This window comes from Phocoena phocoena, chromosome 5 (assembly GCF_963924675.1).
Source record: "Phocoena phocoena chromosome 5, mPhoPho1.1, whole genome shotgun sequence".
In the NCBI taxonomy this organism is placed as follows: Eukaryota; Metazoa; Chordata; class Mammalia; order Artiodactyla; family Phocoenidae; genus Phocoena; species Phocoena phocoena.
Genome location: NC_089223.1, coordinates 37,207,401 through 37,224,757, shown reverse-complemented (window position 1 = coordinate 37,224,757; position 17,357 = coordinate 37,207,401). Strand labels below are relative to the sequence as shown.

Sequence of the window (17,357 nt, the reverse complement as noted above, 5' to 3'; positions counted from 1 at the left end):
GGAAGAAATAGCTGTCAATCTAAAATTCTATATCCAACAAAGCTCTCATTCAAGTAAGGGAACACCAATCAAAAAACAGAGTTTTATTGTCAAAGACTCCCATTAAAGGATGTACTTCAGAAGGAAAGAAAATAATCTCAAAGTAAAGGGCTGAATTGCAAGAAATAGTGATAAACCAAGAAAATGATAATCAGAAGGATGAATCTAAACAAACTCTACCTGTATGCAATCCAATGATAATATTGTCAATTTATGAGGCTAAAAGAAGAGAATTAAAATACTGGGCTTAGAGAGCATATGTAAATTGGTATAGTAATGATCTAAATTATGAACATATGCTAAGATTATTGCGCGTTCAGCAGAAGGATAAAAATTGTCTGAATTAAAACAGCAATTCTCCACAAATTGAAATACAGTTTCAATACAATTCCAATATAAATACCAATAGGGATCATTTTACAGAAGTTAGCAAGCCAATCTAAAATATTTGAGGAAGAGCAACAGTTCATTAAACACTAAGCTACTTCTAAAGATGACAAAGAAGTCAGATATTTACCCTACCTGATATGTGTATAGTGTACATCTGTATTCATTAAGAAAGGGTAGGAGGAGCTTCAACATGGCGGAAGAGTAAGACATGGAGGTCACCTTCCTCTCCACAAATGCATCAGAAATACATCTACATGTGGAACAGCTCCTACAGAACACCTACTGAACGCTGGCAGAAGACCTCATACTTCCCCAAAGGCAAGAAACTCCCCACGTACCTGGGTAGGGCAAAAGAAAAAAGAATAAACAGAGACAAAAGAATAGGGACAGGACCCGCACCAGTGGGAGCGAGCTGTGAAGGAGGAAAGGTTTCCACACGCTAGAAGCCCCTTCGTGGGTGGAGTACGGGGAAAGCTTCGGAGCCACGGAGGAGAGTGCAGCAACAGGGGTGCGGAAGGCAACGTGGAGAGATTCCCGCAGAGGATCGGTGCCGACCAGCACTCACCAGCCCGAGAGGCTTGTCTGCTCACCTGCCAGGGCGGGCAGGGGCTGGGAGCTGAGGCTCGGGCTTCGGAGGTCGGATCCCAGGGAGAGGACAGGGTTTGGTGGCGTGAACACAGCCTGAAGGGGGCAAGTGCGCCACAGCTAGCTGGGAGGGAGTCTGAGAAAAGGTCTGGAACTGCCGAAGAGGCAAGAGACTTATTGCCTCTTTGTTTCTTGGTGCACGAAGAGAAGGGATTAAGAGCACTGCTTAAAGGAGCTCCAGAGACGGGTGTGAGCCACGGTTATCAGCACGGACCCCAGAGATGGGCATGATTCGCTAAGGCTGCTGCTGGCACCACCAAGAAGCCTGTGTGCAAGCACACATCACCATCCACACCTCCTCTTCCGGGAGCCCGTGAAGCCCGCCACTGCCAGGGTCCTGTGATCCAGGGACAACTTCCCCGGAGAACACACGGCGCACCTCAGGCTGGTGCAATGTCACCCCAGACTCTGCCACTGCAGGCTTGTCCCGCATCCGTACCCCTCCCTCCCACTGGGCCTGAGTGAGCCAGAGCCCCCAAATCAGCTGCTTCTTTAACCCCGTCCTGTCTGAGCGAAGAACAGATGCCCTCAGACGACCTACATGCAGAGGCAGGGCCAAATCCAAAGCTGAACCCCAGGAGCTGTGTGAACAAAGAAGAGAAAGGGAAATTTCTCCCAGCAGCCTCAGGAGCAGTGGATTAAATATCCACAATCAACTTGATGTACCCTGTATGTGTGGAATATCTGAAGAGAAAATGAATCATCCCAAATTGAGGAGGTGGATTTTGGGAGCAATGATATATATATTTTTCCCCCTTTTTCTCTTTTTGTGAGTGTGTATGTGTATGCTTCTCTGTGTGATTTTCTCTGTATAGCTTTGCTTTTACCATTTGTCCTAGGGTTCTGTCGTCAGTTTTTTTTTTAGTATAATTTTTAGCACTTGTTATCATGGGTGGATTTGTTTTTTGGTTTGGTTGCTCTCTTCTTTCTTTCTTCTTTTTTTTTAAACTACTTAAAAATTATTTTTTAAATAATTCTCTTTTATTTTAATAAATATTTTATTTTATCTTCATCTGTCTTTCTTTCTTCTTTTTCTCCCTTTTATTCTGAGCCGCATGGATGACAGGCTCTTGGTGCACCAGCCAGGTGTCAGGGCTGTGCCTCTGAGGTGGGAGAGCCAAGTTCAGGACACTGGTCCACAAGAGACGTCCCAGCTCCACGTAATATCAAACAGCAAAAATCTCCCAGAGATCTCCATCTCAATGCAAAGACCCAGCTCCACTCAACGACCAGCAAGCTACAGTGCAGGACACCCTATGCCAAATAACTAGCAAGACAGGAACACAGCCCCATCCATTAGCACAGAGGTTGCCTAAAATCATATGAAGGCCACAGACACCCCAAAACACACCACCAGACGTGGACCTGCCCACCAGAGAGACAAAATCCAGCCTCATCCACCAGAAAACAAGCACTAGCCGCCTCCACCAGAAAGCCTACACAACACACTGAACCAACCTTAGCCACTGGGAACAGACACCAAAAACAACAGGAACTACGAACGTGCAACGTGCAAAAAGGAGACCCCAAACACAGTAAGTTAAGCAAAATGAGAAGACAAAAAAACACACAGCAGATGAAGGAGCAAGGCAAAAACAGACCAGACCTAACAAAGGAAGAGGAAATAGGCAGTCTACCTGAAAAAGAATTCACGGTAATAAAACTAAAGATATCCAAAATCTTGGAAATAGAATGGAAAAAATACAAGAAACATTTAACAAGGACCTAGAAGAACTAAAGAGCAGACAAGAAGTGATGAACAACACAATAATTGAAATTAAAAATTCTCTAGAAGGAATCAATAGCAGAAGAACGCATAAGTGACCTGGAAGATAAAATAGTGGAAATAACTACAGAAGAGAGAATAAAGAAAAAAGAATGAAAAAAATTGAAGACAGTCTTAGAGATCTCTGGAACAACATTAAATGCACCAACATTCGAATTATAGGGGTCCCAGAAGAAGAAGAGAAAAAGAAAGGGACTGAGAAAATATTTGAAGAGATTATAGTTGAACACTTCCCTAACATGGGAAAGGAAATAGTTAATCAAGACCAGGAAGCACAGAGAGTCCCATACAGGTTAAATCCAAGTAGAAACATGCCAAGACACATATTAATCGAACTATCAAAACTTAAATACAAAGAACACATATTAAAAGCAGCAAGGTAAAAACAACAAATAACACACAAGGGAATCCCCATAAGGTTAACAGCTGATCGTTCAGCAGAAACTCTGCAAGCCAGAAAGGAGTGGCAGGTCATATTTAAAATGACGGAGGAGAAAAACCTACAAACAAGATTACTCTACCCAGCAAGGATCTCATTCAGGTTTGATGGAGAAATTAAAACCTTTAAAGACAAGCAAAAGCTGAGAGAATTCAGCACCACCAAACCAGCTTTACAACAAATGCTAAAGGAACTTCTCTAGGCAGGAAACACAAGAGAAGGAAAAGAACTACAATAACAAGCCCAAAACAATTAAGAAAATGGTAATAGAAACATACATATCGATACTTACCTTAAATGTAAATAGATTAAATGTTCCTACCAAAAGACATAGACTGGCTAAATGAATATAAAAACAAGACCTGTATATATGCTGTCTACAAGAGACCCACTTCAGATCTAGGGACACATACAGACTGAAAGTGAGGGGGTGGAAACAGATATTCTACGCAAATGGAAATCAAAAGAAAGCTGGCATAGCAATTCTCATATGAAACAAAATAGACTTTAAAACAAAGATTATTACAAGAGACAAAGAAGGACACTACATAATGATCAAGGCATCAATCCAAGAAGAAGATATAACAATTGTAAATATTTATACACCCAACAGAGGAGCACCTCAATACATATGGCAAATACTAACAGCCATAAAAGGGGAAATAGACAGTAACACAATAGTAGGGAACATTAACACCCCACTTTCAACAATGGACAGGTCATCCAAAATGAAAATAAATAAGGAAACACAAACTTTAAATGATACATTAAACAAAAAAGGACTTAATTGATATTTATAGGACATTCTATCCAAAAACAACAGAATACACATTCTTCTCTAGGAACATTCTCCAGGATAGATCATATCTATCATAAATAAAGCCTTGGCAAATTTAAGAGAATTGAATTCATATCAAGTACCTTTTTCGACCACTATGCTATGAGACTAGATATCAATTACAGGAAAATATCTGTAAAAAATTACAAACACATGGAGGCTAAACAACACACTACTTTATAACCAAGAGATCACTGAAGAAATCAAAAGGAAATCAAAAAATACCTAGAAAAAAAGGACAATGAAAACACGATGACCCAAAACCTGTGGGACGCAGCTAAAGCAGTTCTAAGGGGGAAGTTTAGAGCAATATAATCCTACCTTAAGAAACAAGAAACATCTCAAATGTACAATGTAAGCTTACACCTAAAGCAATTAGAGAAAGAAGAACAAAACCCCCCCAAAGTTAGCAGAAGGAAAGAAAGCATAAAGATCAGATCGGAAATAAAGGAAAAGGAAATGGAGGAAACAATAGCAAAGATCAATAAAACTAAAAGCTTGTCCTTTGAGAAAATAAACAAAATTGATAAACCATTAGCCAGACTCATCAAGAAGAAATGGGAGAAGAATCAAATCAATAGAATTAGAAATGAAAAAAGAGAAGTAACAACTGACACTGCAGAAATACAAAGGATCATGAGAGATTCCTACAAGAACTCTTTGCCAATAAAATGGACAACCTGGACAAAATGGACAAATTCTTAGAAAAGTACAACGTTCTGAGACTGAACCAGGAAGAAAAAGAAAATCTGAACAGACCAATCACAAGCACTGAAATTGAAAGTGTGATTTAAAATCTTCCAACAAAAGGAAACGATAGCAAAGATAAATAAAACTAAAAGCTGGTTCTTTGAGAAGATAAACAAAATTGATAAACCATTAGCCAGACTCATCAAGAAAAAAAAGGGAGAAGACACAAATCAATAGAATTAGAAAGGAAACAGGAGAAGTAGTAACTGACACCGCAGAAATACAAAAGATCATGAGAGATTACTACAAGCAACTCTATGCCAAAAAAAATGGATAACCTGGAAGAACTGGACAAATTCTTAGAAATGCACAACCTGCCAAGACTGAATCAGGAAGAAATAGAGTATATGAACAGACCAATCACAAGCACTGAAATTGAAACTGTGATTAAAATTCTTCCAACAAACAAAAGCCCAGGACCAGATAATTTCACATGCGAATTCTATCAAACATTTAGAGAAGAGCTAACACCTATCCTTCTCAAACTCATCCAAAATATAGCAGAGGAAGGAACACTCCCAAACTCATTCTACGAGGCCACCATCACCCTGATACAAAAACCAGACAAGGATGTCACAAAGAAAGATAACTATAAGCCAATATCACTGGTGAACATAGATGCAAAAATCCTCAACAAAATACTAGCAAACAGAATCCAACAGCACATTAAAATGATCACACACCACGATCAAGTGGGGTTTATTCCAGGAATGCAAGGATTCTTCAATATATGCAAGTCAATCAATGTGATACACCATTGAAGGAGAAAATTGAAGGAGAAAAATTGAAGGAGAAAAACCATATGATCATCTCAAAAGATGCAGAGAAATCTTTCGACAAAATTCTACACCCATTTATGATAAAAAGCCTCCAGAAAGTAGGCATAGAAGGAATTTTCCTCAACATAATAAAGGCCATATATGACAAACCCACAGTCAACATCGTCCTCAATGGTGAAAAATTGAAAGCATTTACACTAAGATCAGGAACAAGACAAGGTTGCCTACTCTCACCACTCTTATTCAACATATTTTTGGAAGTTTTAGCCACAGCAATCAGAGAAGAAAAGGAGATAAAAGGAATCCAAATCGGAAAAGAAGAAGTAAAGCTGTAACTGTTTGCAGATGAAATGATACTATACATAAAGAATCCTAAAGATGATACCAGAAAACTACTAGAGCTAATCAATGAATTTGGTAAAGTAGCAGGATACAAAATTAATGCACAGAAATCTCTGGCATTCCTATACACTAATGATAAAAAATCTGAAAGTGAATTCAAGAAAACACTTCCATTCACCACTGCAACATAAAGACTAAAATAGCTAGGAATAAACCTACCTAAGGAGACAAAAGACCTGTATGCAGAAAATTATAAGACACTGATGAAAGAAATTAAAGATGATACAAATAGATGGAGAGATATACCATGTTCTTGGATTGGAAGAATCAACATTGTGAAAATGACTCTACTACCCAATGCAATCTACAGATTCAATGCAATCCCTATCAAACTACCACTGGCATTTTTCACAGAACTAGAACAAAAAATTTCACAATTTGTATGGAAACACAAAAGACCCCGAATAGCCAAAGCAATCTTGAGGACAAAAAACGGAGCTGGAGGAATCAGGCTCCCTGACTTCAGACTATACTACAAAGCTACAGTAATCAAGACAGTATGGTACTGGCACAAAAACAGAAATATAGATCAATGGAACAGGACAGAAAGCCCAAAGAAAAACCCATGCACACATGGTCACCTTATCTTTGATAAAGGAGGCAAGAATATGCAGTGGAGAAAGGACAGACTCTTCAATAAATGGTGCTGGGAAAACTGGACAGCTACATGTAAAAGAATGAAAGTAGAACACTCCCTAACTCCATAGACAAAAATAAACTCAATATAGATTAAAGACCTAAATGTAAGGCCAGACACTATCAAACTCTTAGATGAAAACATTGGTAGAACATTCTATGACATAAATCACAGCAAGATCCTTTTTTACCCACCTCCTAGAGTAATGGAAATAAAAACAAAAATAAGCAAATGGGACCTAATGAAACTTCAAAGCTTTTGCACAGCAAAGGAAACCATAAACAAGATGAAAAGACAACCCTCAGAATGGGAGAAAATATTTGCAAATGAAGCAACTGACAAAGGATTAATCTCCAAAATTTACAAGCAGCTCATGCAGCTCAATATCAAAAAACAAACAACCCCATCCAAAAATGGGCAGAAGACATAAATAGACATTTCTCCAAAGAGGATATACAGATTGCTAACAAACACATGAAAGAATACTCAACATCATTAATCATTAGAGAAATGCAAATCAAAACTACAATGAGATATCATCTCACACCAGTCAGAATGGCCATCATCAAAATATCCACAAACAATAAATGCTGAAGAGGGTGTGGAGAAAAGGGAACCCTCTTGCACTGTTGGTGGGAATGTAAATTGTTATAGCCACTATGGAGAACAGTATGGAGGTTCCTTAAAAAACTACAAATAGAACTACCATACGACCCAGCAATCCCATTAGTGGTCATATACCCTGAGAAAACCATAATTCAAAAATAGTCATGTACCAAAATGTTCATTGCAGCTCTATTTCCAGTATCCAGGACATGGAAACAACATAAGTGTCCATCAAGAGATGAATGGATAAAGATGTGGCCCATATATACAATGGAATATTACTCAGCCATAAAAAGAAACGAAATTGAGTTATTTGTAGTGAGGTGGATGGACCTGGAGACTGTCATACAGAGTGAAGTAAGTCAGAAAGAGAAAAATAAGTACCGTAGGCTAACACACGTATATGGAATCTAAAAAAAATGGTCATGAAGAACCTAGGGGCAAGACTGGAATAAAGACACAGACCTACTAGAGAATGGACTTGAGGATACAGGTAGGAGGAAGGTTAAGCTGGGACAAAGTGAGAGAGCGGCATGGACATATCTACACTACCAAATGTAAAATAGAAAGCTAGTAGGAAGCAGCCATATAGCATAGGGAGATGAGCTCGGTGCTTTGTGATCACCTAGAGGGTTGGGATAAGGAGGGTGGGAGGGAGGGAGATGCAAGAGGGAAGAGTTATGGGGACATATGTATATGTATAACTGATTCACTTTGTTATAAAGCAGAAACTAACACACTACTGTAAAGCAATTATACTCCAATAAAGACATTAAAAAAAAAAAAAAAGGAAGGGTAGTAGTGGTATAGAGATAGACAAACAAGCCAGTGGAACAGAATATAGAGCCCAGAATCTAATACCCCTTCCCCCAAAATGTGAAAACTTATAGGTCAATGAAGAAATAATAAGTTAGCCAGTAAATGGAACTGAAATCCCTCTTTCACATCATACACAAAAATCATTTCCAAGTGAACTAAAGGCTTAAATATAAGAGATTAAACTTTAAAACATCCACAGCAAAATTACAAGAGAATATAAAGGCATCAAAGGATTCTTTAACAAGACATAAAAATACATGAACTATAAAAAAATAAAATAAAAACAGATTGCCAAATTCCAAAATCACTGTACAATAAAATGGGAAAATAATCTAAATATAGGGAGAAGATATTTGCAACACATAAAATGGACAAAGATTAGGTACTGGAATAAATAAAGAACTCCTACTAATCTGTTTTTTAAAATACAATAGAAAAAAATTGTTTTAAAAAACTTTTAAACATATTACCCAGGGGGAAATACTTATGGCCAATAAATAGGGAAAGATGCTTGTAAAGAAAATGTAATAAAAGCTCCAATGAAATAGAATTTTATACCCAAGAGATTGCTAACGAATTTAAAAACAAATCTGACAAATATCAAGAGTTGGTAAGGATGTTGAGTAGACAGTTACGTTTATATACTTTTACTCTGGAAATCAATCTGATGTTACATAGTCAAGTTTAATATGTGCACACCTATGAGGCCATGCATTTATCATAAAGAACATTGTCCATGTGCTCCAGGAGACATATATTCATTGTTTATGAAAGCAAAACCAAAAACTTAATATATTCCAAAGTCTATTTATAGGAGAATGGATTTATTGTAGAATATTCATAGACTGGAATACTATACAGTAATGAAAATGAATGAACTATTTCTGATGCATCAACATGGATAAATCTTAAAAGTATAATATTAACTTAAATAAAAGCAAGTCACAAAATAATGATAGTACAATATGTAAAACAGATAAAACTAAATAGTATGTTGCTTAGGGTTAAGTATGCATGTGGTAAAAATGTAAGGAAAGTCAAGGACATTGTAAAAACATGTCTTTAGGACTGTGGTGTCCTCTGAGGAAGAGAAAGGATATAATTGAGGAGGAGCACACAAAATAATTCAAAGGTATTGGTAATGTTCTACTTTTTAACCTGAGTGGTAGTATATGTTCGTTCATTTTATTGATCTTCTTCAAAAGCTGTGAATTTAATATTAATTCACTTGTGTAATATAAAATATTCTGTAATTTTTAAAGTAAAATTGTCTGCCAGGGTGAAATTCATTAGGAGATATCCCAATAGAAAAGTATCTCAATAGTTGAATTCTGACTCTTCTGCAGAAAGTTAAACACATTTAATTTGAATAAAATTCAATTAGTATGTATCTTAAAATACATCTATTGAGAAAGTAGTATATAAATGAACTGTTTTGGGGTATCAATTTCTCAATACTAAAAATACTGTGTTGAATTTGTTTAGGCATAAAATATAAAGGGTATAAGACCTTATTAATATTTCAAGTTTTGCTGTTATTTTATATATTAAGAATATATGCATAGCTCATATTGCAAGGACTTTTATCAATCATTTATTTTGAGAATGTCTTCATATAAATAAGGATATATTGATTAAAAATAATATGACTCCCTATGATATATTGTACAGATGTATACTATACATATTATATATCTAATAGATTTATAAATGATTTTATTGCCACTTTTAGAAAAGTCATATTTAATAATAGGGAATTTTTAAAAAATAAGTAATGTCTTGCATTTTAAGAGCTTAATGTTATGATACTCAGTGTTCATAATTTGCTTGCTTGAAAAGTACTGATTTAAACTTACCTACATGTTTGAAATCATGAAAAGACCACATCTTACAATGAGAGAAGACGCTTTAGAAAATAATTCCCATTTGCCCTTCAAAAAATTTACAAATGTATCCTTACACAAATGCTCCAGAAATGACCCAATATAAAAATATCAAGCTCAAGTATTGAAAAGACATCTAATATGAGACTTTTTAACATTAGCAGCAACCCAAAGGCTTACTTATAAGGGATTTTGACACCCAAGTTAAGAAATGATAACCAAGCAACTTCTTCCAAAAAATAGATTCTAAGAAATGTTAATCCGTACTTAATAACTCAGTTGTGGAAATCTGATTTGATTTTCTTTAACAGAAAATGAAGGAAAAGTAATGAAAATCAATCATTTTAATTTACAGGTGGCAAATAATTCATTTCAGTCATCAATTATTCAAGCATAATGAACTTCTGAAAAATCAGAGTACAGAGTTAGCAGATTGAATCTATTTTTATCAAATGTCTAAAATTAGCCAAAACTTAAGAACTGTTTCATGTTCATGTTCAAAGGCCAAACTCAAGTTTATAATTCGTTGGGAATCAAAGAAATACTGTTTGTTTAAAATCTGGAGGAATTTAGTTTTTGTCACACCAACATATTTTTAAAGAGCATAAACATGAATGTGGCAAATTTATAGATGCTACTTAGTAAAATGCATATGTAGGAGACAATACTGCAATATAGACATAATTTTTTTAGAAATAAATGTGTGTCATATATGAAACTAGACAAAAGTTTTTAGTAAGAATAGAATTAAAAGTAGTGCAGCTTTATTTTTAACTAAACAAAACATTTCAGGTTAAGATTTTTATTCTACAAAAACTGAGTGCCTAACTCGGTCATTTTGTAAGTTGGTCCTTTAATACATATAGAGAATATACGTATGCAACTATATATATGTGATATATTAATCCTCAGAGCAAATGGCTAATTATAATATGATTAGGTTATAATATTAGTAATTAGATTTACTTTATATTTTAAAACACCATTACTATAGGCTTGATTTTGTTTTTGAATTATCATTTAAGTAATGATCATTTTATCTTTAGTATGGTGAGGATATAATATTTTCATAAATGACTACACGTAGGAGGATATTTAACTAACTAAAGAAAATAAGTTATTATAAACCCGTACACTAAATCACATTATCCATATCTTTTTAATACTGCAGAGCCTCTAGAATCTTTAATTCCTAATTATTAGCTGCTTAAGAGAGGATCACTTTTACTTATTCAAGTGCTGTAAATTTGGTCTCTTCAGATATTTCATATAATCATTATTATTAATGAGGTTTTAATTATTGTACTTGCTAATAATGTGGAGAAAATAACAGCAGGAATGGAGCTATTATTCCTAGAAATTAAATGAGAAAAATAATTTTAGAAGATCAATTTAAAAATGAAATTCGTATGAATGCTCTCTGATTATATGTTAATAATAAACCTATTACATTTGTGAGTACACATAAATCTAACTGATAAAAGATTTCCATGCCAAGTGAATATTTTTATGATATAAAAGCACAAATATTTAGTTTTAAACTAAAAGATTTTGTCATTTATTATCTAGCTATGAATATAATTTAATTTTAAAACATCTACAACAAAAGACAGTAAAGAGTATATCACTGTCATTAATTTCATAGGACTAAATTAAGGCAGACCTTTTGATAGCATGTTGAATGTTCCATATTTGATACTGTATTATCCACATAAGATCTTGCTAGGAGACAAGGTTACCCTACCATAATGCCAGCTGGTAAATATTTGACGTTGGAGTCTCCAGAATCCCTCTAATGGCAGTGAGAATATACCATCATCAGTATTGTTTTGGACACCAAAAGGAATTGATTGAGAATGATACCATAGAGACCACTGGCTGCTAAGAAGGATACGATCAGTGCCAGGAAACAGCACTGCACCTTTTATCATTTCTCCCATGATGCACCCTACTGACCACATGTCAACTGAAAACAAAAATGAAATGAAGATAAACAAGAAGACAGGAATAGAACAGCAAATAAATGAAAACACTTGCCTACCCATGCCATGGAGCAACAGTCTGACCTTTTGCTGACTGGATAAGAGGCCAATCTTACAGTGCTTTAAAACAGTGGATGGGAAGAACACAAGAATGTCAGGACCCTTTCTGCTATGTAACAATGCCACTCAATGCCACCTAATGTATGATAATATTATTTTGCAATTATAATTCAATGATTAATTTAGTTTCTGATTTAAAAGGTCTCATTTGCATTCATCTGCTAGAATCCTACTGATTTGTATTGTAAATTATTTTAGATTGTGTTAATATGGGAAACATGCAAATTGGCTTTTCTTTCATTCTTTTGTATACTATACTTGGAGAAAAAAAAGAAAGAAAAGCTGAGCTGCCAGCAACCTCAGAAGAAAGGGTTTCTTTTATAAAACACACTTACTCTTATTTATAAATATGAATAAATTTCCAGAAGTGAAATGCCAGTCCAAGAATGAGTGTTTGGAATATGCTGGTTCAGTTTCATTGACTCCCATCAAAGGAGCATGCTTCTAAACTGGAAGCCTTGTCTTATCCTCATAAGCACGGTTGCTTTATAATGGTAAGAAATGCTGGCTTTCAAAACAAGGTGGTTTGACATGAAATGAACAACATGACTTAAAGAGGTGACACTTCTTCTGAGACTGTGAATCAAAAGAAACCTGGAATTCAAGGTGAAATTACAGTGGTCTCTCTGCTATTGCCAGTTATCATCCAGAACTTAAAACCAGGAAGCTAGGGTAGAGGATACTCAGGAAGGGGCAAAATGGGGAAGCAAGAAAGTGAAATCTTTAACTATACTCGGTTACTCACGTGTTCCTATTAAAACTCAGAAAGAAAGATAGGTCATTCTTATGGGGGAAAATAACCTAGAAGAATAAGGGAAGTTGAGGGGGAACAAATAGGGAAAGGCATTAGGATAGCAGCAGCACACTGTAATTTTTCTCCAGTTAGTCTTCAAATTACATCTTGTAATTTGACAGTAACCTTGCAGAATTCCTCATAAGATTCTTTCCAGTGTGAAAATCTCAGTCAGGTTAAACTCAAAGTTTCCAAAGTTTGACTTAACATCTAAACAGAGTGATCACTTCAAAGAAATGGTTACACCTTTGAAGGTGATAAGCATACCCAGAGAAGCAAATTAGTTTTGCTTCCATTTTAGGAAAGCAAGTGACATGCAAAAATATCAGGGAAAGATAGAGCAAACAGTTGTGCATCCCTTTATTATTAATGCATTTGTAATTCCAGATAATATCTGCCTCACAAGAGGTTGGTATTGTAACTTGATTAAAGGGGAAAAAAAAATCTCTGAAATGGTATTTGCTTTTGAATTGCAAATATTCTTATCATACTGTCCAAAGTGACCAGTCTAACTTGTTATTTACCATGTATCTATTTTTTATAGATATTGTGGGAGAGATAGGTAAAAAATATACAGCTATAAACTCAGTAAGCAAGTTTTCTCTTGCCTGCATCCATTCAAACATTTGGAAGAGGCTATTTCTGCCACAAACCTACCTGCTAGTTAGAAAACTTCTATTTCTATTTTTTATTTAATGCAAAAAAAATCTCTTCTATGTTATTTCTGACAGAAACTCATTTTTTTCTGCTGCAGAACCAACTCCATTGCTTTCTAATTGTATAACCTTGGCCAAGTTACTTCATCTCTCTTTTCATCCTCTAAAATGTGGATGATAGACAGTATTTATCATGTAAAAATTTTTTAAGATGTAAAAGGATTATGCCTGGTAAAGAGTCTTCCACATTGCCTGGTACATAGTAAGTTCTCAATAAATGTTAGTTATGTATCATCATGTATTATATATATATATAATATATATTCATATATAAGTATGTGTATAAATATATACATATATAAATTATATACATATGTGCATATATAAATTATATGTTGGAATTAAATATATATAGCAAAGGCTCATTTGTTTTATATTTATATAATATTATATTGTATCTTGTATTTATATATATAATTAAGAAAATTTTTCCAATGAGGGAAGCTTACTTACTGGGCAATCCTTTTCACTGCTGAAACCACTTAGAAAGGCATTCCACATCACAGCTGACTCTATGGAACTTCTCTCCTTTATCTAAACAGGAATTACCCTGTTCCCTAATCGAAATAATAATCTTAAAATATGTGAATATAATCTATGATCTCCAACCACTATTCTAAAACTGGAAAATTTTCATCTTTTAGACTAAAATCCTTTGATTTTCACTCTCCCTCAGCTATGCCTTTAAACAACAGCAACAACAATAACAACAGATGACCTACATGGACCCTTAGCCCTGGTATTGCTTCATTATCAGTTGGTTCTAGTCTGTTGTTGGTTTAATAACTGCTATATCTCCCAGTTCTCATTTGTGTGGCTCTGCTGGATACAGATATTTCAAAGTAAAAGGAGAACAGTTTTGGAAGTTTATCTTCATGTCAGAAGCTAAAATAGACAATAGATCACAAAGCTTTCACATAAAAATAATGCAGAGAGATATAAACTCAAAATCTGAACTACTGATGAATATACTGAATTCCATTTTCTTTATTTAATGTATCTTTTCTGAGTAATAATGCCCTGGAAATCTCTCCAATTTCCAAATTCCATTTAACTTCCCTCAGGATTCATTATTCCTACAGACTATCCATGCTTATGCCATGGAAATGCTAAGCCTTGTGCCTGGAAATGATAAGCTCTATTATTATAAATTACAAAAGTAAAGTATATGCACATGAATTTATATAGATTTTTATTACTCAAGACAGGATGATTTCTCAAGAGAAAGCCATTGCACCAAATTTTATTAATTAGTCATCACAACTAAAACAGGAAATAGGCAATAAAAGAATTTGATACTAAATCTTGCTGGGACCAGGGGTAGTAGTAAGCCTTCCCTCATCCAATATGAATATCTGCTTATCAGGGTGAAACTGGATTATTCTATGAAAATTTCAAGATATTCCAATGAATACTGACTGTGAATAGACCTTAGAAGAAATTGGCAAATTCAATCACAGTTGGACACTGGATTTTGATGCGTTCTGAGACAGTCTGATATGGTATTTGGGTCTCCATAAGAGTTTTGTACACTAATGCTGCCGAGGTAGAATTCTGGTTGCTTTTATGGTTCTGATTCATTACATTTCCCCTCTCATCATCAGTATTCCCAGAGGCAGAGAGCAGATTCATTTGCAACTGTGACAGGCAGAAACTGAGTCACTTTCCTTAGAAGGAATGTTAAGTAAGTTTTGGTGTTACTAAAATATGGTTATAAGTTTTCTAGGTGAGAAAATCTCAAGTGTATTATTTGTCAGGCATTAGATTATACTAAATTATCTTTTTTCTACTCTAGCCAAGTGATAGAAATGATATAATATTGGTCGTGGCAGTTTAAATCTAAATAAAGAAAGCACTTTATTGTTATTTCCACACCCCAGTTGCTTGGACTGTGATCTATGATGGAATATTTTTTGGACTATGTGAGCGTCTAACCAGCAACCTGGCAGATGTTTCCTATCTAGGAGATTATGCGGCTCTGGTAACACAATTGTGAGACTACACTGTTTTTCTCCTTAACCTAATTATATCTTTATTTAGCATAGGATTCAGACAATGGGATTTGATAAATTTTCTTTCAATGAATACTTCAAAGTACAATAGGAAGAAGATTTAATATGGTTTTCTAGAATCTGAACATCATTTCTTTGAAAAGTTTGTTTTAAAAGTTAAAATTTAATTAGATATTTTACAAAAGCACATTGTTTTAAACTTCAGCGCAAACGTGGAATTATAAAAGGCTACTGATATGTATAAATAAAATGTGAATGTACCTACTTTGCACTTGTGAATCTCAGTAAAAAAATAAAAAAACATTCACAGAAAACAATGCTAAATATTCTAATTCCAGGAAACAGAGGAAGATTTTCTCCTTGAGACTACCTGTTTAACTTGCTTTTCTTTCTTTATGATTTCTATGGCATCATATTAATGGCTAACCTTTATTTTATAAATGTTATATCACTGATTTGCTTTTTTTTTTTTTTTTTTTTTTTTTTAGTTTTTTGCCATACGCGGGCCTCTCACTGTTGTGGCCTCTCCCCTTGCGGAGCACAGGCTCCAGACGCGCAGGCTCAGCGGCCACGGCTCACGGGCCCAGCCGCTCCGCGGCATGTGGGATCTTCCTGGACCGGGGCACAAACCCGCGTCCCCTGCATCAGCAGGCGGACTCTCAACCACTGCGCCACCAGGGAAGCCCACTGATTTGCTTTTTAAACAAAACAGAAGAAAATCATTTAAACTTATAACAGAGGAGAATATCTTTAGCTTTATGTTAAATTATAAATAAAACTGTAGACTGATGAATTTTCAAAATATTCTTTCATAAAAAGACAATATTTTACTGCAACAAAATATTTTAAATTGTCATCTTTAAAATCGTGTAATTCTGCAGTGTACACAAATAAGGAATTTAAAGAAATCCTGATGTTGAAAAAAATTTTTTTTTTCCTTAAACTTTTCATGTTCTGATGAATAAATAGTAAATGCTGGCTCTGGATGTCTCACATTATCACCAAATTAATTACAAGCTCCCTGAAGATTCGGGTAATTATCCTCACTTCATTCTGCACATCAACTTGAAGAAGTGCTTTAGTAAGTGACAAACTATTCATTTTCTTTCCTTTTACTGTCTAATTCACAGATAATTTTGGTTTCTCATCACTTGAGAAATTTTTTTATTCTAGGTGGTCTTTTGGTTATTTCTATTTTTTTTAGTTTACCTAATTCAATTTGAAGGTTATTTGGGCTGGAGTGCCCCCAAACTAACTTCATACCATAAAAACTGAAGTTCCTTATCTTTTAAAGGTATTTACAGGTATGTGTATGTTTGTAAACATCTAATGTTTTATATATATCAAATTATATCATCACAGCAATCCTGTAAGGCAGGCAAAGGAGGTATTTTATAAAGTAAATTGAAGTTGGTAGGAGATGTCACATGACTAAAGCTAAGAGGACCAGAGTAAGTTCTTGTAGCCCTTATGCGCTGGAGACTCATTTGACTGCTGAAGGGAGAAAGAGTCCATAATAGGTATCACTGTTCACAAACTTTGTCCTAAGGGCCAATCGGGCCAAGGGCAGTTTGCATAGAATAGAACAAGTAGTGACTAAGGAATGTGTTTTATTGTTTGCAGTTTACCCCCTCAAGTAGTTCACTTTATTTTTGAAGATCTTTCAGTACTCTGCCTACAGAACTGTAGAGGGATAAGGAAAAATAATATGCTTTTAAACC

The 17,357-nt window shown here is 35.0% G+C and overlaps 1 protein-coding gene across 4 annotated transcripts in view; it reads right to left on the bottom strand.

The window, feature by feature from the left end:
• The window catches only part of MAPK10 (mitogen-activated protein kinase 10), a 355,433-nt gene that overhangs the window by 65,817 nt on the left and 272,259 nt on the right, over positions 1-17,357 (bottom strand). The window contains exon 7 of one of the 4 annotated variants that reach the window (XM_065877700.1): positions 11,908-11,979. The exons of the other annotated variants lie outside the window; for them this stretch is intronic. Coding sequence (XP_065733772.1) covers positions 11,908-11,979 — 72 coding nt within the window. The remainder of the gene's footprint in view (positions 1-11,907; positions 11,980-17,357) is intronic. 4 annotated transcript variants of the gene reach the window in all.